This window comes from Micropterus salmoides, unplaced genomic scaffold (assembly GCF_014851395.1).
Source record: "Micropterus salmoides isolate LMB-PRFRI ecotype aquatic unplaced genomic scaffold, ASM1485139v1 Ms_hic_scaffold_4, whole genome shotgun sequence".
NCBI lineage: Eukaryota > Metazoa > Chordata > Actinopteri > Centrarchiformes > Centrarchidae > Micropterus > Micropterus salmoides.
In genome coordinates, this window is record NW_024043372.1 from 35,442,036 (window position 1) to 35,462,998 (window position 20,963).

The 20,963-nt window shown below is 40.9% G+C and overlaps 1 protein-coding gene across 2 annotated transcripts in view; it reads left to right on the top strand.

The window, feature by feature from the left end:
* Window positions 1-20,963, top strand: part of ptprga (protein tyrosine phosphatase receptor type Ga) — a 466,997-nt gene that overhangs the window by 444,616 nt on the left and 1,418 nt on the right. The window contains exons 19-30 of one of the 2 annotated variants that reach the window (XM_038695935.1): window positions 400-482; window positions 914-1,048; window positions 2,249-2,383; window positions 3,496-3,671; window positions 5,883-6,018; window positions 7,536-7,682; window positions 9,071-9,164; window positions 9,474-9,550; window positions 10,571-10,699; window positions 13,748-13,894; window positions 14,702-14,844; window positions 17,038-17,173. In XM_038695935.1, coding sequence (XP_038551863.1) covers window positions 400-482; window positions 914-1,048; window positions 2,249-2,383; window positions 3,496-3,671; window positions 5,883-6,018; window positions 7,536-7,682; window positions 9,071-9,164; window positions 9,474-9,550; window positions 10,571-10,699; window positions 13,748-13,894; window positions 14,702-14,844; window positions 17,038-17,173 — 1,538 coding nt within the window. Of the gene's footprint in view, window positions 1-399; window positions 483-913; window positions 1,049-2,248; window positions 2,384-3,495; window positions 3,672-5,882; window positions 6,019-7,535; window positions 7,683-9,070; window positions 9,165-9,470; window positions 9,551-10,570; window positions 10,700-13,747; window positions 13,895-14,701; window positions 14,845-17,037; window positions 17,174-20,963 lie in introns of both variants that reach the window. The other variant, XM_038695933.1, reaches the window with a different exon arrangement.

Below are 20,963 nucleotides of genomic sequence, written 5' to 3' on the forward strand. Positions count from 1 at the left end.
TCTAAAGTATCTTTAGTTGAACCACTAATCAAAAATGTCTTCCAGTTACAAGTTTAGTCATAAGTTGATAATTAAAATCAGCTGATTGGTTGTGGCTAAAGGCAGCTTAGTCTTGTGTTTATTAGAGTATACGCCAGAAGCAAAGGGCAGGTGCCACGCAGTTTATGGCTGCATGTTTAGCTGCAGGTACAACACAACACAACCCAGTTTGACCATTGTTTCAACCATAAAGGTTAATGTGCTTCCTTGTAGGGAGCTGGTGTTTTGGCTGGTCACCAAGATCACCAAGAACATTACATGGACAGCACTGTGTTAGGGTTAGACATGAGGTATGCTCTTGCCATGGTTTCAGTCACACAAACACACTGACAGTTTTAATGCTCTGTGTTTCCTCCTCAGATGACCACAGCAGGGTGAAGCTGAGGCCACTAGCTGGGAAGGAATCCAAACACACCGACTACATCAATGCCAACTATGTGGATGTGAGTGCTTCTTCTGGAACAACTCAAATACTGATCTGTGTCTGTGTGTTTGTAAGTAAAATCATGTCAAAAAGGATGACTGCAAGAACAAACACAATAAAGTCCAGAGATATATCTTAGACATTTTCTCCAGTTGTGGATGAATTTTGATTGTAATAGTTTAATTATTTAAACTATTTGCTACACATTGCCAAATAGCCTGTCTCTTCTCTTTTTATCTGTTAGGGTTATAATAAGCCTAAAGCTTACATTGCAGCCCAGGGACCTCTCAAGTCCACTTTTGAGGACTTTTGGCGGATGGTGTAAAGTCCAGAGATATATCTTAGACATTTTCTCCAGTTGTGGATGAATTTTGATTGTAATAGTTTAATTATTTAAACTATTTGCTACACATTGCCAAATAGCCTGTCTCTTCTCTTTTTATCTGTTAGGGTTATAATAAGCCTAAAGCTTACATTGCAGCCCAGGGACCTCTCAAGTCCACTTTTGAGGACTTTTGGCGGATGGTGTGGGAGCAAAATACAGGCATCATCGTCATGATCACCAACTTAGTGGAAAAGGGCCGGGTATGTTCTGACATGCACAAAAACTCAGTGTAGATTTTTGGATGTTTAAGGCAAGGTTCTAAAATGTTTCATAACTTGTTAAACTCAGTTATATACACTCAATGAGCCCAGAAAAAAGACCCCCTACACAGTATTGGCTTAGGAAAAAATAGTTGCCACATTAGCCCAACGTAATATCCGCAGAGAAATGTAAAACATTAGGTATAGATATCAATGAAAATAATAATGATAGCAATACAAGTCATAATAATAATATGACTAATAATAATAATTGTAGCAGCCTTGCAACCACAGATCCAGACTCCACAGCTACGGAGGCAGAAACACATGAAGAAACTGAACTATGGGAGATTAAAGAAGTTGAGTTAATGAGAAAAGAATGCATACAGATGCATCATGGGAAGTCCCCTGGCACTCTAGGCCTATAGCAGCATAACTAAGGGATGGTTCAGGACTCGCCTGAGCCAGCCCTAACTATAAGCTTTATCAAAGAGGAAAGTCTTAAGCCTCCTCTTAAATGTGGAGATGGTGTCTGCCTCCTGAACCCAAACTGGAACCTGGTTCCACAGGAGAGGAGCTTGATAGCTGAACGCTCTGGCTCCTAGTCTACTTTTGGAGACTCTAGAAACCACAAGTAACCCTAGATTGTGGAAGTGCAGTGTTCTATTGGCATAATGAGCTCTTTAAGATATAATGGTGCTTGACCATTAAAGGCTTTGCATGTGAGAAGGATTTTCAATTCTATTCTGGTTTTTACATGGAGCCAGTGCAGAGAAGCTAAAACGGGAGAAATATGATCTCTTAGGACTTATATGGGCAGCCTTATAATAAGGCTTGAGGTATATAATGTGCTGTGGCACATCATGATCATTTGTTTTCAAATGCTTTTAGCCCATTCTTGGTAAGTGGTTCACAGTGAGTGCAGAAAAGCAGTTGCCTTTACATGCCCCTGTTCATGCTATAACTCAAATGGAAAGGTTGAAGTGGTTTATACATCAGGTCACAGGATTTATTTCATAAACTTTATCTCACATTGGTACCGTTCTGAATGTGTTTAGCCTTGTTTGACCTTCTTCATGGGGAAAATAATTAATGTGATTGAAGTTTGGTTCAGCACATTCTCTAACACTGTCCACAATTTGTTGACAGTAATTTCATCTGATTCGTGTGTGTGTGTGTGTGTGTGTGTTTCTCCTACAGAGAAAATGTGACCAATACTGGCCAACAGAGAACAGTGAAGAGTACGGCAACATGGTAGTCACACTGAAAAGCACTAAAGTTCATGCCTGCTACACGGTTCGCTGCTTCACATTGCGCAACAATAAAGTCAAAAAGGTGAGAATGAGAGGGAGGAAGTGGGACTTTCTGTCTGGACAGGAAAGAATTCTAGCTTCAAGTTTTTCTTTATAAAAAGCTGGTTTCCAGTGTCATAATGGTAATCACTTAGTTATGGAAAGTTGTGGCAAATCCAGGCATCAGCAGTAACTTAACACAGCTCTTAGTAGACAGTAAAACCTGACGAGCTGTCTCGGGAGACTCCAGGAGTTGACATTTTTACATGCTGTCACGCCACACGTGAGTTTTCTCACGCAGTGAAAAACAAATGTAAAACTGAGAAAATCGACCCACGGCGTGGATCAACTCTGCCCAGCTGATGAGACACCGCGTACGCTGTGATGGAAATCAAGTGAGTCCAGACGGTTGTGACCAGTCCTAACTAACTGGTATAGTTGCATTATAAAAATCTAAAAACTGAAGTGCTAACTTTCTCTATTTGGGACTGTGAGCTGCACGTTATGGGAGGAGCTGGATTTAGCATGTTTCTGGATTTGTGGTGAGATTTAGGTGAGATACAGAATGCCTGAGAGCCTCACAGCATTATATTCTGTTGTAGTTTTAGATTTCGAATTGTCAGCTGCCAACTGAATTTTGTGTTTCCCTTTACATAAATAAAAACATTTCCCCCATAAATTGGTTCAGAAACATTCAGCAGAATGTTGGTAATTAACTGGTTAATGCTCAAAATTTTCATATAATTCAGCATTGAAGATGTCTTAAAAATAGTGTTAAAATGTGGTCTGGTCTCGATCTCATGAACCAACTCATTTCGTGTCTCGTCTCATGAACTAAGAGTCTTGTGGATTTCAGGATCCAATCCAGGATTCAATTAATCTGCTACTACAGTAATCTGAAACAATTATTTAATTACACTGACCAGATTCTTCATGAGCTATTACTTTACTTTATTTACTTTCATAAATAAGTTGGTCTTGGTTTGTAGGTAAATTCAAGCCCTGGCCATATAATAGAGGTTAGTACGTTAATGGAAATTGTGCTTTCTTTGTACCTCTGACTTGATGCTTTCAAAACCAACTTGTCTTTTTTATTTTTCTCCAACCTAATAAACATCTCTTCCTTCTCTCCTTATCTTCTTTTCTTCCATCCAGGGTGGGAAAGGGAACTGTAAGGCGCGGGCCCAGAGTGAACGGACAGTGCTCCAGTATCATTATACCCAGTGGCCAGACATGGGTGTCCCCGAGTACGCCCTACCTGTCCTCACCTTTGTCCGCAGGTCCTCAGCCGCCCAGATGCCTCACATGGGACCCATGCTTGTCCACTGCAGGTAATGCCCCTACATTGCTTTTACTTCACCATAACTAGATTACTTAGACTCTGTTGTCATTGTAGACTTTAAACTATTTTGTTTTTTACACACGTATGTCACTGAATCTTGCATTATTTAAACAGGTCAAGGTGGTGGATAATATGTGTGAGGTCATTGATTACCCCCTTTCAGGGGACAAAATATGATAAAGTGCCCTCTAGGATGCCCTTCCAGTGGAGAAAACGCAATGCAGTGCCATATACGGCACCTCATGTTGCTGGTGTCCTTATTTCTTTTGCCCCTTCCCCTCAAATAGCCCGAGTCCGCACTTTGGATTATAGTGAAACAAATGCATCAATTTCATCCTTTGTGTGTTTGTGAAGAATGCAATTGTTATGCTGCCCAAACAGTAGCAGAAATGCTACAATCTTAACCTTTTAGGCCTATATATTACACGTAACTTCTAGCTATGAATGTAAAATATAAACCTTTGTGCTTTTCTTAACCTACAGCTGGATGTTTGAGTAACATCACTGAACCTGCAGTTACAGTGGCCAGCTTATTTTTAAGGATATTACTGTGGCCCCCAGGGTAATGAGTATAAAGCTCTCGACTATCATCTGCACTGGGACGTTGATAATAACTTGTCACACTGCCTCACCGCAGTAGCTGCAGACACACTACTCATTACTACCATTTTGTACTGGGACATACACACAGAGACATACTCCCACTCACTATGCAAGAAGCAAGCAGACAAAGACCCGCTCACATTCACCCTTATGCCCTGCTGCTATAAAGCAACAGGAAACTTAAAGAGGTCATATTGTGCTTTTTGGCTTTTCCCCTCTCCTTTATTGAGTTACATCTCTTTTTTGAGTGAAAAAGTCCAAAGTCCACCCCAAAGGGAGTTCCCATCTCCCACAGAAAAACTGCTCTGAACTGCCTGAAAACAGCTTGTTTGTAGTCCAGCCTTTTCCCTTTGATCCCTGTGACATCACAGCAAAATTTGCATCATAATGAGCTGCAGCACAAACCTCTCCTCTCCCTTCCAAACACTAGCTACCCTCCAGGCAGTCAATGGACATAAAGTTTTTACTGTGATGTAGAGACAGAGCTCAGTTAAAACTTTATGGATGAAAGATACATTTGTTCCAAATTAATAACTCACCACTCTGATAATCTTGCTCCAGTCTAGTTGCTAAGCTGGTAAGGGGATATACAGCTTTTCAGGACCCGCCCTACTCTGCTTCTGATTGGCTAATAGTCCTTAACTAGGAACTGCGAAGATCTTCTAGAGGCAAGATGTATCATTCAACCTTCAACAAGGTGAAATGAGGAGCTGCAGCAATGTACAGTATGACACAAAAATATGGTGTTTTCTGAAAATGGAACCATGTAAACCTGTTCTGGTAAAACCCCTAAATAAAATGATGAAAATGAGCATAATATGACCACTTTAAAGTGCTGAATTTGTAAGTATAGTATAGGTGTTTGTTGTATCAGTGCCCATGCTGTCAACTTGAAGAAACAACACTTCTCTGCTGTTCTTTTAATTATGCTCTTCTTTTCCTAGTTTAATTGCTCAGTTCTAAACAGTAAAAAATCTAAAATGGGGGAAGATTCCAATTATGAAATACAATTCCTTTTGACTGTGAGAGTTCATACGCTAACATCACTATCATGCCTGTAAAGGACCTGTCAAAATTTCTTGGTCAAATTTAATTCACAGTTATGTCTAAGCACTTTGAAATACAGTCACAGCCTGTCATGACAAGATAATTACATGCATGCAGTCAAACTGAGGCATACAGCTTTAATGAGAATGTCTGCAGGACATCAAGTAGACAATTCTGCCTTTACCTGCCATGAAAAGTTGTGTGCCTATGAAATTGCTGCTGTGTACTTAAGTGTTTTCTTTTTGCTACATTAGTGTGCTAGTAATGAATTTGCATGTAGTGGTTTGTTAAAAAGGCAATTTAATTAATTTTACGTAACTCGTGATGGGAAAAGGCATCTAAGGTGCTGACCATGTAATTTCAATATCCCTGATTGAAGTCTGAATCCCTCATTTACTGACAGGAAGTACCTTGTGCTGTCACATCAGTCCTACATGATTATTTTATATTCATTTGAATGCTTATTTCCTATATAAAAACCATTCTCTCTCTCTATTTCACCTCTTTGGATTTCCCTGCTGTTGCTCAATGTTACTGTGTTGTGTTGCAGTGCTGGAGTGGGTCGGACGGGGACGTACATCGTCATAGACAGCATGCTGCAGCAGATCACAGACAAGAGCACAGTTAATGTACCTGGCTTCCTCAAACACATACGCACACAGCGCAACTACCTAGTCCAGACTGAGGTTTGTATATCTGTGTGAACCAGATGTTTGGGACACACTTTCATAGCACACATGCATGTACATCAGTTTCCTCTGGTGGCTTTAGCATAAACACTGTTACCCCATTTAGACAAACACAGTGACATGGGTCAAACCTGCATCCTAATAGGTATAGGCTCATGGAATTACCAAACCCAAATAGTTTCACGTTTGCTGAGGGAAAAATATACTCAAATGTAATTTCTTTTGTTCAAGTGGAAGTTTTGATGTATGTAAAGGCATCATGATTATACTTGGGACCATATAAATACCAAATTCATGGCAGTATCTTTGTTACAAAGTTAACAACTTTTTTAAGGCACCATAAGAGAGGTCATATGGACTGGAATGGAAAAAGCTGACAGGAAAGCATGAGCAAATGTTGTGTTACTGAGGGTTAATTAAAGGTAAAAGGGCAAATAAAGGTATTTTGTCCTGAGGATGGCTAATGAGTTAAGGTTACACGGTCACCAAAATAGTAGAATTCATCTTCCAGAGAGTGAATTTTATGCAAATGTGGTCAGTAGCCAGATGAACCACGAATATTCAGTAGAAAGAGTTGCTCATTTTCAAGCTATCTTGTTATAAACCACAGTGCCATGGGGCAGCTTTGGCCTGAAAGGACTGAGCGACCATCTGAATAGTTATTTCACAAAAGTGAAGTCACATACCTTAGTGTATGCTAAAGCTAGCAAAGAGAACCAAATCAAACAATCTACTATGGACACGTAGAGGATTTTAGTGCACAGTTGAATTGTAATAAAACTACATCTCCACTATTTTTGACTTGATTTGATTGCAATAACTTTAATTTTATCCCCTGTCAAATGTGAGTTCTCTGTGTCCTCTTGCAGCAGCCCCTGTGAAGTTCTGTGTTAAACATGGGTGCTGAATTCTGTTTAGGCATTTTTATTTTTTTTTGTAAATGGCTACATTAATATAGATCTTTTATCCAAAAAGCTTTCCTGCTCATTCACCCATTCACGCATATACTCACGCAACCATCACGAGCAATTTCCGGTTCAGTGTCTTGCCCCAAGAACCCTTCAACATGTTGACAAGAGAAGGTTGGGATCGAACTGTCAAACCAGTGACAAGGGATGACCCACCCTAACTCCAAAACCACACCCACCCGAACTAAACTGCCTATTTAGAAAGGTGTATGTTAACTGTGAGTGTGTGTGTGTGTGTGTGTGTGTGTGTGTATGTGTGTGAGTGTGTGTGTGTGTGTGTGTCTTAACTTGAATTGGCCTTTTTTTAACCCTTTGCACGGAGGGATAATCACTTTCAAGTCTTAAGAAAAACCCAAAATGCAGTTAGAACTGATCCTTAATCTTATTGCAAAATTACAGTTGCAATGTGAATCTATGGTTCAGGCATGCCAAACACAAAATCCATTTGTATGTGAATGTACAGTATGTCAGTCCATCTATACAATGATCTGCCATACCAGCTGCTAAACACTCTTTTTGTGTGTTGTCACCATTTGGCTGATCCAGGAGCAGTACATCTTCATCCACGATGCCTTGGTGGAAACCATTTCTGGGAAGGTGACGGAAGTGGCGGCCAGCCAGCTTCACAGCTACTTCAACAGCATCATGACATCAGGACACAGCGGCCGGACGCATCTGGAGAAACAGTTCAAGGTGAAGGGACGAGATGAGATTTAGAATGATTTCCACATTCATCCCATTTAGCATAAACCTTGTGTCATTTCCATGACACATTTTTATGAGAATCCATCAAGACTAATGCTGTGTTAATCCTCTGTGGCACACGTCAGGGTATCAATTAAAATAATAATACAATATTATTTGTTATCTATTCATACTTCAGTCAATTTCTCAGATTTCCTTTTCACCCAGCCCTGGTTTGTAGTAGTTGTGGGAATGATTAGGGTTGGTTGAAAGTCTCGACAACAGGACTGCGATTACTGTTATTTCATCACAATTTGGTTCGAGTCCAATGTCTAGACTAGATGAAAGCTTTCTTTGTTATGGTAATGCTTTTATGCCTTCATGACAGGATTAGAATTGTTTGCTGCTGAATTTAGTCATCGTTTGTAGGTTTTTCTTCTGGTCTTTGTGATTGTTTCCCAACTTCTGTGAGCCAGTTTGGTTTGGTGTGTTAAAGATATTGTTAAAGACATGTCTTAGGGGGGCTTATTTGATGCAATAGGGAAAGGTAAGACAGGTCTGGCTCAAAGTCATTAGCTGACCCTACAAGTGTGTGTTCACTGACCTTCTAGCTCTAGTAATTTCTCTCATGTAACCGTCCTTAGGGCGACAACAGTACGACTGATAAGACACAGTAGCTCACGTGTCAAGCTAGCAGATATCAGTATTCTCTGGAAATCTTACAAGATTAGAGTGCAACTCATGCATAGTAATATATTCCAACATGACATAGCTTTGGAATCTAAACATCAGAAAAACTGACTGGCACTATGTAGAACGTGAACTTGGTTTTAAGGACATACAACGTGTCTTGATTTAAACCAATAAACCATAGACTCTTCACACATGTAGGGGTGAACAATAAAAATCTTATGCATCGAAGCTATTTTATTGAAAAGCATCCCTCTACACCACACTTCAAAGATACAACATGTAAACAAGACATTTTTGTTTTTTGTTGAAAAAGTTTCCACTTCTGGTAGGGACACAGAACATCAACAAGGTGTTTAGCCTATGTTAGCACAAAGACTGGAGGCAGGAGGAATCTGTTTACCCTTTTAATAACTTCTCTGTCGTTGGAGCCAGGGTTTAGGTTTGGTTATGGTTAGCCATCATGGAGATGACTAGTTCTGGTTCAGGTTCAGACAAGTAAAAAAAAATAATTAATGGGAAAATACAAAACACTGGACTTATCTCACTACGGGACATACTGTATACCTTCCTGCTGATTTAATTTAAGATGGAAACAAATATTTCTCAAAATCTGTGTTTGTATAAAATAAAACCTGAGATGATCTGCCATTTGAAAGTTTGATCAAGTGGACACACCCGCTCTCTCTTTTTCTTTTGTGTTTTAGTTGGTAACACAGTGTAATGCCAGATTCGTGGAATGCTTCAACGCTCAGAAGGAGTGCAACAAAGAGAAAAATCGAAATTCCTCCGTGGTGCCTTGTAAGTGTAACACTAAGAACCTGTAGAGAACCATAAAGAGTATTTCTGCGCTATTTAACACAGATTTAAGTTTGACCACAAACTGTAAGTTTATATTTTTGTTTTTGTATGTTTTGTATATATGGCCTGTGCTCTTGAAACAATGCAACTTCTATAACTGAACCAGCACCAACCTTTAAACAAAATCTTTTCCATCATACATGTCAAACACAGCACAGCAAAAGCATGAATGAACAAATGGTTGGTTATAATAAACTGGTAACTGGCTGTTCTCCCCCCCCCCCCCCCCTTCTGTCTATCTGTAAGCAGCGGAGCGAGCCAGGGTTGGCCTTGCACCTTTGCCCGGCATCAAAGGCACCGATTACATTAACGCCTCTTACATCATGGTTAGCACTTTCACTTCTTCTGTCAGTAATTGATCTTTCCACTCTCTCCTTGATGTTTTGACTCAGAGCAGGTTAAAGCAAGTCAAAATACACTCAGTCACTATCACTGGCTGTGTGCTTTAATATACACTCCCTGATTTTGTCATAGTGATGCCCAAATTCTTTCCAAGCTCGAGTTGATACTTTCACTCAACACTGCTCATAGTTAAGTTTCAGAACATCATGTAAAGCGGAAGGACTTCGGGCATTTAGGGTTGGTATAACAAAATCAGGGACTCTACCTTTAAGGGAATACTCCAGCAATTTTGTGCTGCACTTGTATAAAGTTGGTGGACTTGCGAAAGGCTGAGTGTGGTTGGTCCAAACATGTTCAAATTGAGAGACAATGCACTTCAAATGTCATACTCTGTCCCTCCTCAAAAAGCTAGACATATCGTCATATAGATCTAAGACCCACAGCAATGAAATGGGACCCTACCCAAACCCAAATAACATGAATAATATTTTCACTAACCATAAAGACCTCTACTCCATGACCCAGTTTGTAACACAAACTGTCTATTCAAAATTTCAAGTCTTAAGCTTGGCTGAGATACCGCTGATGATTTGACTATGACATTTTCTCAAAGCTGAAGAAAACCTTCAACTTTGTAGTACTCTGAAGAGTAGTACTCTCCATGACTAGTAAACTGACCTTGATGTATAGGATTTTGGAGTGCCCCTTTAAATATTAACAAAGCAGTTAAGAGTAACCAAAAGCCTTTAAAAAGCAGGTAGTTTAGTTGCCAGGTGCTGTTAGCTGGTCTTCGTTGTCAGGTGAGGTCACTCCCTTGTTGTTCTAGGAAAGCGTGAAGTCATAGCTCAGCTAACAGCAGTTCAGCGTTTTCCTTTCACCTGCAGTAATGTCTAGAGTATGTGTTTACAGTGTTTTAAGTGGAACCCAAATCCAAATGAACGTGGTGGAAAACAGTGTGGAGTAACTCTCCCACTGACCCGTTGTTTTTCTTACATTTTTTACAGGGTTACTACCGAAGTAATGAGTTCATCATTACCCAGCATCCTCTGCCCCACACTACAAAAGACTTCTGGAGAATGATCTGGGACCACAATGCACAAATTATTGTTATGCTGCCTGCCAACCATGGACTGGTAGGAAATACACACACACACACACACACACACACACACACACACACACACTGGAGAGTGATAAATGCAACCTACCACTTTGGCAAGCATGTGTATGCCTGTGCGTTTTCTACCTCCCTAAGCTTGTGTTTAAGGTATTATGAATCACACACACGCCTCCATGAGTGTAATGTGTAATGGTGGTTAGTCACCCCAACACAAACACCTGTGTGTGTCTCACAGTTCCTTGACTTTTGAGGCAGGAGTTTCACATACACTCATGTGCATCCCTCGAAGAACACCGACGATGTTTATATGCACACACTATAGGCTGACATCTGCTCACTGATCCTGTGCCCTGTGGGTTCTGCAGGATTTCCATAGGACAGCAGGATTGTTACATTGTGTTGTGAGGATATTTAAAACCTGTGGAGTGGAGAAAAGTTGGCAGAACTGATCTCCTGCTATTCCACGGTGGTTTTATGTGCCACAGTCATTTAAGCATGAAACAATGATGAGTTTCAGAAAATGTGTGCATAGCCAAATTGCAGGATCACAACTGAGTGGATGCCGAAGGATATAGCACTTTAAAGAGGAACTGCACTGATTTTATAAACCAAAGTGTTTTTACAGGAGTTGAGAAGTAGGACTGTATTTGTTAAAAAGTTGGATAAAGCCTTTTGTGGCTCCAGAGGGAGCAGTGCTAAATCTGGGGACATATTCACAAAGGATCTTATTTTACCACTAAGAGTCCTCCTAAATGGCGCTAAAGGTTCCTAGCTAATGCTACATCTATACTACTACGTTTTAATTTAAAACACAGTTCCTACTTTTGCAACTCAAGTCCAGAATAAAACGGCGAATCTGTCTGAAAACGCTGCTGACCCCATTTTCATTGTAAAACTCCAGGGTAGCCTTTTAGTGAGGAAATGTGAAAACAGAGGACTTTAAAAATGATGATACAGACACTCACATTTGGCTTTCTTATCAGTCATGCATAGCTAATACATAAATCTACATTGTATTTGTTTCTGGATTTTTATCAAAATATCTTGTACTGTGCAAAATAACACTTCATCCCTTGTGCTGTGCATGTTGCTCTATTTGCTTTGTGACAACTCCCAGTCTGTTTTCCGCCACCACAGTCACTCTGGACTCCCACTGTCCTTCAGTAATACTTCCATCTCGTTGTCGGTCCATGCAAAAACATCTCTAGTGTGGTTCTTCGTCTGTAGTAGTGCTTTCTTCTATCGCAAAATCTTCTGCACCAGCGGAGGAGACAATATTCTTCCTGTTTATACTGGCACGTGCATGCCCAGTGTGCATGAATCATTTGATATGCAACTAAAACGGAGCTCGTTTTCGTTTTAAAACTAGTAGTGAAGATGTACCCTAAGAGTTTCCTCTCGAGACCTATTCACAAAGATGCTGAGAGCAAATTTTACCAGGGATTGAGAGATCTCTTACAGTAAGATAAGAGAAGGGGTGGGGTTGACCCTGTTTCTACATCCGGTTTCATGAATTAAATATACTTAGCACGGCAAAAACTTAGGAATCCTTAAGTTAGGACTGACATACACCTTAGTTCCTCCTAACTCAGCCAGTTAGGTGATATTTTTGCCTCAAGTGATGTTACTTGAGCCAGCATCGTTTAGAGATGAAGAGTGCAAGTTTGAAAACTAAAATGCACGGGGTGTGTGGAGTTAGAAAGAGACATTTTGACAAAGCTTTCATTATTTGTAGCCCAGCAGTAGAGCCTGTGCAATGAGGCTTTGCAAATTGCCAGTCATACTGTAGGTGCAACTTACTGGAACATTACTTAGTTGGGTCTTCTTTACCAAGCCTGTAATTGAAAGCTTGGGTCACAGCTAAACTTTTTCAGTGCATCTTATAAATCTTGTACATGGTATTTCCTCAATTGCAACATATGGGGAAATTCTGCAGGAATGGAAAAACATCCAATTTCTGCACATTTAGAGAATCATATGTGTTATGCACCAGAGACGTGGAGCAGCAAGAGGTCATTTCGCAACTGGCTGCAAGACAATTGTTACACAATCAAAGTGGACATTTCAGTACAAATCAGGGCTGGTCTGGAAATCTGACATACTGGGCAAATGCCCGGTAGGCCGACGCACCTTTGGGCCAGTGTAACGTAAATTATTTATTTTTATAACTGCTTTTAAAAACGGACTGCAGCCCATTTGGTAATTTTCTATACTGACATTGGGCTGGCCCAATCACATCTCTTATTAGGCCCCACCCCCTCTGCTCTCTGTTTCTTGCGTTGTGGGCCAAAAGATAATCTTCAGACGGAGCCCTGCCAAATGCATCAGCTGCAGAACCCGCAGGCACAGGAACTTGAAAGAGTTAAGGAGAGCTGTGGTGGCCACTGCCAGGCAGAGGAGGAGGCCTGTGTTAGCAAAACAGAGGGACAAAGTGACAGGGCTGAGGGACAGAGAGAGCCAGAGGAGAGTGGAGGTGAAGCGGTAAGCATGTAGCTCAACCTTTAGGGAGGGAGCAGGGCGGGAGGGTCATTTACACTGGGGACGCTGGGGACATGTCCCCACCACTTTTTGAAAGCATTTGTTAAAAATGTTCTGAAAAATAGCTTAAAAATGCTATGAGAAAGGTTTATTTGTACTTAAGAAAACCTGCAATGTAATGTCTGCCACCTGAATTTTGTGCTTCCCTTTATAAAAATATAGACATTTCTACCATAAATTGGTGCAGAAAATGGTAAAAAAGTTTAATGCTAAAAAAGTACAATATATTCTTGTTTTGCAGTTATGGACACCAATCTTGTGCAATGTCATGTCTCAGTGTTTCATCACATCCCTAATCTGACCCCTGATTTTGGTGGGCCGCCTCGGCCAAAAATGCTAGGCCCGATTTTTTGTCCCAGTCCAGCCCTGGTACAAATATTACTTTCAATGAACCTTTTCAACCACCGGTAGATATTTTTAATAACAGAACATATACTACTGTAATACTGTATCCTGTGATACATTGTTAAATTAAGGTAATGAATAAACACAGTAGTGAAACAGTCTCTGTGCTCTTCTGAAGGCAGAGGATGAGTTTGTGTACTGGCCCAGTCGGGAAGAGGCCATGAACTGCGAGGCGTTCACTGTCACCCTCATCAGTGAAGACCGACTCTGTCTGTGCAATGAGGAGCAGATCAGCATCCACGACTTCATCCTGGAGGCTACACAGGTTAGTCGGTGTGTGTGTGTGTGTGTGTGTGTGTTGGTGTGTGTAAGACACAGAGAGAATGAGAGCTATAGAACATTGTCAAATTTGTGTCACATGTCAAGTCTGAAGAACAGGAAGAATAGCAAATGTAACCTCCTCTTTGTTTACTGCCCAATAACACAGTGACAAGATGGTTGGGATAGCGGATTGGGGTGGCCATGGCACAGTGGATAAGACACATGCCTTTAGTATGAGAGACCGGGGTTCGATTCCCGCTGCGACACATCCACCATTGTGTCCCTCAGCAAGACACTTAACCTCTAGTTGCTCCAGAAGTGTGCGATCTGAGAACAGAGTTCTGAGAGTGACCAATGTTCTGAGCCTCCAGAGGAACTGGGTCTGTAGATTTGAACAAGAAACACGACTTTCGCTGCCCACTATCTAAAAAACTGCTTGCTCTCAGGTTTTGCGTCCCTCGAGTGAAAATTTCACTTTCGCGCAACACAAACTCCTTGACCTGAATGTAAAACCTTCTAAGTAACATCCATCAGATTTTACTGTGTAACAGAATTATGCCCAGACCGACGCAAATGTGTCTTTATTAAGTTTACATATTTAATATCCCGCCCTTTTAGATCATGTAAACAATCCTCAGTATATTATATTTATCTATATTTGTCTTGTCGACCTTTTTAGTCCATTAACAAGTTAAAAGTTTAAAGTTTAAATTAATACTGTAGTAATTACTGGACTTTAGACGACTATCTCAATCTCATTGTTTTGGTCTCTCTCTCTCTCTCTCTTGCTGTCTTTCTGTCTGTTTACCAGGATGATTATGTATTAGAAGTTCGTCACTTTCAGTGCCCCAAATGGCCGAACCCTGACGCACCTATCAGTAGCACGTTCGAGCTCATCAGCATCATTAAAGAGGAGGCGGCCACCAGGGATGGACCAACCATCGTCCATGATGAGTCAGTCGGACATTTTTTTTATTGTTATATTCTGTCATCACATCAATAGATGTAGTGGTAACACTTTCTGTGGCTCTTTTATGCATTCTCGTGTCTTCTGAAAAATTGTCTTTGGGGGGAGTCATGGAATATAATTGAATATAATTTGAAATGTAATGTTCTGTTACATCTCAAGTCAATTTTATTTCAATCGCCCCAATATCACAAATAACAAATTTGTGTCATGGGGCGTTACAATCTGTACAGCATATGGCACCCTCCTTCCTTAGACCCCTCGATTCGAATGAGGAAATACTCCACACAAAAGAAACTTTTAACGAGGGAAAAAATAGAGGACCTTCAGGGAGAGGAGGGCAAACACACAATAAATGTAATTAATTAAATGACAGAATTGCAAGATTAACAGATAGGAACATAATATAAAGAATAGATCTGGGAGGATGGCGAGCAATTTTAGGTGTCGTCAAACAGAGTGGATCTGAGCCTTACCACTCCACAACATGGAACTGGAAAGAGGAAAGACTACACAAACACACAAGATGCAAAACTCTCAGCACACCATGGTCCCAGCACAGAGAAGCTTGAGTGAAAAGAGAGGACAAGGATCAGAAACTAGGGAGAGATAGAAGATGGGCACACAGCTGCGCTTGTGGGACACAAACAGGGGGTTATAGAGATGGAATGATTTTCAGAAAGTAAACATTATTCTCATTAGCCCAGACAAACATGGACTAGTACAATGCTTTATAAATTTATTGAGTCTGAGACCGACCAGCCCACCGGAAGGATAATGGGAACAGGTACAAGGTAAACGAGCAGCTAACTGTAGGTTAAGGCGAAAAGATGAGTTTTAAGAAGTTTGCTGACCTTTTTAACTCTGGGGATATACTGTGTATTTTGCGTGTATTATTCTGTATTTTGAGAGTGGAGAGCACGTGATGGAATACAAGGTATTCAAGTAACAAGTAATTAGTATCATCTTACAGTGTGATCTGACGTTGATAGGGAGCCAACAAACAGGGGCGGATCCAGATTATTTTCAAGTGGGGGGCACAGGGGGGAACAACAGTTAAATTGGGGGTGTACCCACAAATGACAAACAAAAATCAAGGCCGCCACCGACCTCTCTCTTCAACATTTTTACTACCCAGGGCAGAGCTGTTGTCCTCAGGTGGATTCACTTGCTAATTAATCTCAGCTGTGACGTTCCTGATCTGTGAGGGTGTTCGCTCCCTGGCTGAGCTGCTGTCAAGGACATCTCAAATGCTAACGGACATTTAACTGAATCAGATTTTGATATATATAATCAAAAAGACCATTACTTTCAGTTCAGTTCTATTTTATTTACATAGTGCCAATTCATAACAAAAGCTATCTCATTGCACTTTTCATATAGATTAGATTTAGACTGTACTCTTTGTAATATTAGAGTTGGTTTCTCTGTCGCTGAGTGGGGAGAACTTGTTAGAAACATGAACAGGTTGGTGGTGAACCGTGGCCTTATGCTTAGGGCTATTCCTCTTTCAGACAGTCACCCAGCTGTCCGAAAGACACGTCATCTTTTTATCTCTGAATTCTCAGATCTGCTCTCTCTGCTTTTAATTATGACCGGGTCTGTATTCTTGGTTTATTTATTATTTAATATTCATACTGTTTGTTGTTGTAGTTATGCACTTGCATGAGAATTTCTCAACCTCTCTTGGCCGTCACCCGCCCTCGCATCATTAATTCAACAGCTAGTAAATCTTCAAATGCATTTTTGGCCCTTCTCAGCTGAACTGCCTCTCATCTCTTACAATGGCCTCCTGGTGAACTTTAACAACCTCTGTCTGACAACATTGAACTCACTGGTCCCAATCAGAACAAGAACCATATAAAGATCCTAAGTCTCACTGTAGTTCAACAACCACACTTGCTGCCTAAAGAGAGAGGTACTCAAAGCAGCAAACTTCCAAACTTTACTATGATTACATTAAGACATTAATGAAACAATAAAATGCTGCAGCCTTTTGCGCAAAGATCACGTGATGTTGTATCCTTCAGTTCCTTCATATCAATGTCTGTTTCCGCATTGACTTGCAATTAACGACATGTTGACGAACCAGTGGAGGGGAAACTTACTAGAGAGAGTTTTTCTGATATCATTGTGGAGATGCATGCTAACCCCAGAGCGTGACTGTGTGCGTTTGTCAGGTTAGGAGCAGTGTCAGCCGGCATGCTGTGTGCCCTCACCACACTGTCTCAGCAGCTGGAGAGCGAGGGCGCCGTTGATGTCTATCAAGTCGCCAAGATGATCAACCTCATGAGGCCAGGAGTCTTCACAGACATTGTGAGTCTGACAACTGCAACTAAAATGATACCCAGCCGTCCCTGAGATATTCTGTTTTCATTAACAAGCCCTAGCTATAGGGTCATGCTTATTGTTCAAAAGGAGTGGCCAGCTGCGGTCAGAAGTTTACATACACTGATCACAGACATGGCGATATTGTGCTTTCAATAATGTCTTTGAACTGTTGTTTTTTCTGGGGCCGGATGATTGTACAACATACAAATTTAATAGAAAAAAAACATAGATTTGGTTCACAAGTTTTAATTAATTGGTGATTTTCTTTAATCAACACGGCTTAGAATGTCCCTTAGCAAGTTGTGTTGGTTTCCTGGCCCTGACTCAACCTTAAAGCACGGTCCACAAATTTCTGATTGGTTGAGGTCTTGACTTTAGGAAGGCCATTCCAAAAGCTTAATGATAGCTTGTTTTATCCATTCCACAAGCAGCTTTAATGTGTGTTTGGGGGTTATTGTCCTGTCGCAACAGCCAATTGTGTCCAAGTTTCTTGCTTGGACACAATTGGCTGGCTGATGGGTTGAGATCATGCTAAATAATTCTAAAGGTAGTCCTCCTCCTTCATTATTCCATCCACTTTGTGCAATGTACCAGTTCCACTGACAGCAAAACAGCTCCAGAGCATAATGCTACCACCACCACGATTAACAGCTGGTACATGTTCTTGGGGTTGAACGCCTTACCATTGTGGCCAAACAACTTAATCTTTGTCTTATCTGACTGTAAAAGAAGGCTTTTCCTTTATCCATGGGCTCAGCTGCAAACTTTATATGGATTGAAGCTGTTGATTTTGGAGCAATGGCTTCTTTCTTGGATGGCAGCCGCTTCAAGTTCATGGCAGGCCTGCGCCTTGGTGGTTCCTGGGTTTTTCCTCACATCCAAACCAATTTCCTCTCAGCTGAGGGTGACAATTTGGGTTTTCTTCCAGACCTTGTCAAAGTGGCTACACCTCCCTATAACTTGTAGTTACGTCCAATTGTTGGAACCGATGACCTTGGAATCTGCAGTTGTTTAGAAATGACACCTATTGAGAAACATTGTGAGCCACTTGTCAGGTGTGGAGAAGAACGTTTTCGGAGACTGACAAAGTTTTACACTGCAAAGTATAATGAGACTTGGCCAAGGAGAAACAGTGTCAGCATCCAACGTGTAAACACAAGCAATGCCAACACCAAATCTGAAGGATAACATCTTTTTGTCCCTTTTGTTCCCGTCTTCCCCCTCGTGCCTGTAGGTTTCTCTATTAGGTCACCTTTCACCTAGAACAACTAATCTATCTGATGTTTAGATTCCAATGCTTCGCCACATTGGAATCTCTCACTATCCCTTAGTTGTACTCTAATCTGTGGAGCCAGTGTGTTCTTGTAAACATTCTTGTTGGACTTAACCTTGTAAGATTCTCAGAGAACACTGATATCTGCTAGCCTGACGTCTGAGCTACTGTCTCTAACTAATCAGTCTGTTGTTGTCATCTTGACCAGGACAAGAACATGTGAGAATTACCTGAAGTCATAAATGTCGGATAAACACTTAGGGGTCAGCTAAAATACTCTAAGCTATACCTGTCTTACCTTTCCCTGTTACACAACTAAGACACCTAAGATATATTCTTAACAACACCAAGAGACAATTAAGAATTTGTAAATCTACCATCTTGTTTTTGAAATCTTCACTGAGCTCCTTGGACGTTCCCATTGTTCTGGGTATCTGTCAATCCAATGAGTGCTGTCAAACAAACAATTTTTATGTTTTCACAGAGAAGCTACCAGCTGTAGTCAATCATGATCACTAACAGGAAGTTAAGAGGCCTTGGGCTTGGCAAATTATAGGACATTTTGAAACTTTCAGCACCACTGAATTAATAATGTGTTTTTATGTATACAGTGGGTATGGAAAGTATTCAGACCCCTTTAAATTTTTCACTCTTTGTTTCATTGCAGCCATTTTCCAAAAATCAAAAAAGTTCATTTTATTTCTCAGTAATGTAACTCAGCACCCCATCTTGACAGAAAAAAACAGAAATGTAGAAATTTTTGCAAATTTATTAAAAAAGAAAAACTGAAATATCACATGGTCATAAGTATTCAGACCCTTTGCTCAGTATTTAGTAGAAGCACCCTTTTGATCTAATACAGCCATGAGTCGTTGTGGGAAAGATGCAACAAGTTTTTCACATCTGGATTTGGGTATCCTCTGCCATTCCTCCTTGCAGATCCTCTCCAGTTCTGTCAGGTTGGATGGTAAACGTTGGTGGACAGCCATTTTCAGGTCTCTCCAGAGATGCTCAATTGGGTTTAAGTCAGGGCTCTGGCTGGGCCATTCAAGAACAGCCACGGAGTTGTTGTGAAGCCACTCCTTCGTTATTTTAGCGGTGTGCTTAGGGTCGTTGTCTTGTTGGAAGGTAAACCTTCGGCCCAGTCTGAGGTCCAGAGCACTCTGGAAAAGGTTTTCGTCCAGGATATCCCTGTACTTGGCCGCATTCATCTTTCCCTCGATTGCAACCAGTCGTCCTGTCCCTGCAGCTGAAAAACACCCCCACAGCATGATGCTGCCACCACCATGCTTCACTGTTGAGACTGTATTGGACAGGTGATGAGCAGTGCCTGGTTTTCTCCACACATACCGCTTAGAATTAAGGCCAAAAAGTTCTATCTTGGTCTCATCGGACCAGAGGATCTTATTTATCACCATCTTGGAGTCCTTCAGGTGTTTTTTAGCAAACTCCATGCGGGCTTTCATGTGTCTTGAACTGAGGAGAGGCTTCCGTCGGGCCACTCTGCCATAAAGCCATGACTGGTGGATTGCTGCAGTGATGGTTGACTTACTACAACTTTCTCCCATCTCCCAACTGCATCTCTGGAGCTCAGCCACAGTGACCTTTGGGTTCTTCTTTACCTCTCTCACCAAGGCTCTTCTCCCCCGATAGCTCAGTTTGGCCGGACGGCCAGCTCTAGGAAGGGTTCTTGTCGTCCCAAACGTCTTCCATTTGAGGATTATGGAGGCCACTGTGCTCTTAGGAACCTTAAGTGCAGCAGAAATTGTTTTGTAACCTTGGCCAGATCTGTGCCTTGCCACAATTCTGTCTCTGAGCTCTTCAGGCAGTTCCTTTGACCTCATGATTCTCATTTGCTCTGACATGCACTGTGAGCTGTAAGGTCTTATATAGACAGGTGTGTGGCTTTCCTAATCAAGTCCAATCAGTATAATCAAACACAGCTGGACTCAAATGAAGGTGTAGAACCATCTCAAGGATGATCAGAAGAAATAGACAGCACCTGAGTTAAATATGAGTGTCACGGCAAAGGGTCTGAATACTTATGACCATGTGATATTTCAGTTTTTCTTTTTAATAAATTTGCAAAAATTTCTACATTTCTGTTTTTTTCTGTCAAGATGGGGTGCTGAGTGTACATTACTGAGAAATAAAATGAACTTTTTTGATTTTTGGAAAATGGCTGCAATGAAACAAAGAGTGAAAAATTTAAAGGGGTCTGAATACTTTCCGTACCCACTGTATGTTTACCCTGTATGTATAATTTTGGCCCTGTCTTGATTACAGAAAACCCCAAAAATGTTAAAACTAAAAATTTAGTAAACTTGACAAGGATTTAGCAACATCTGTCAAGTACATGTTATATGAAAAACAATATTACATGATAAGCTGTGCAGTTAGCAAAAATAATGCATGGTGAAAGGCTTGTGTTTGTTATTTTTCAAAAAAGCATGGTGGTCATACAGTATTTAGTTCTGACCTGTTGTCCTTTCTGTCTTTGCT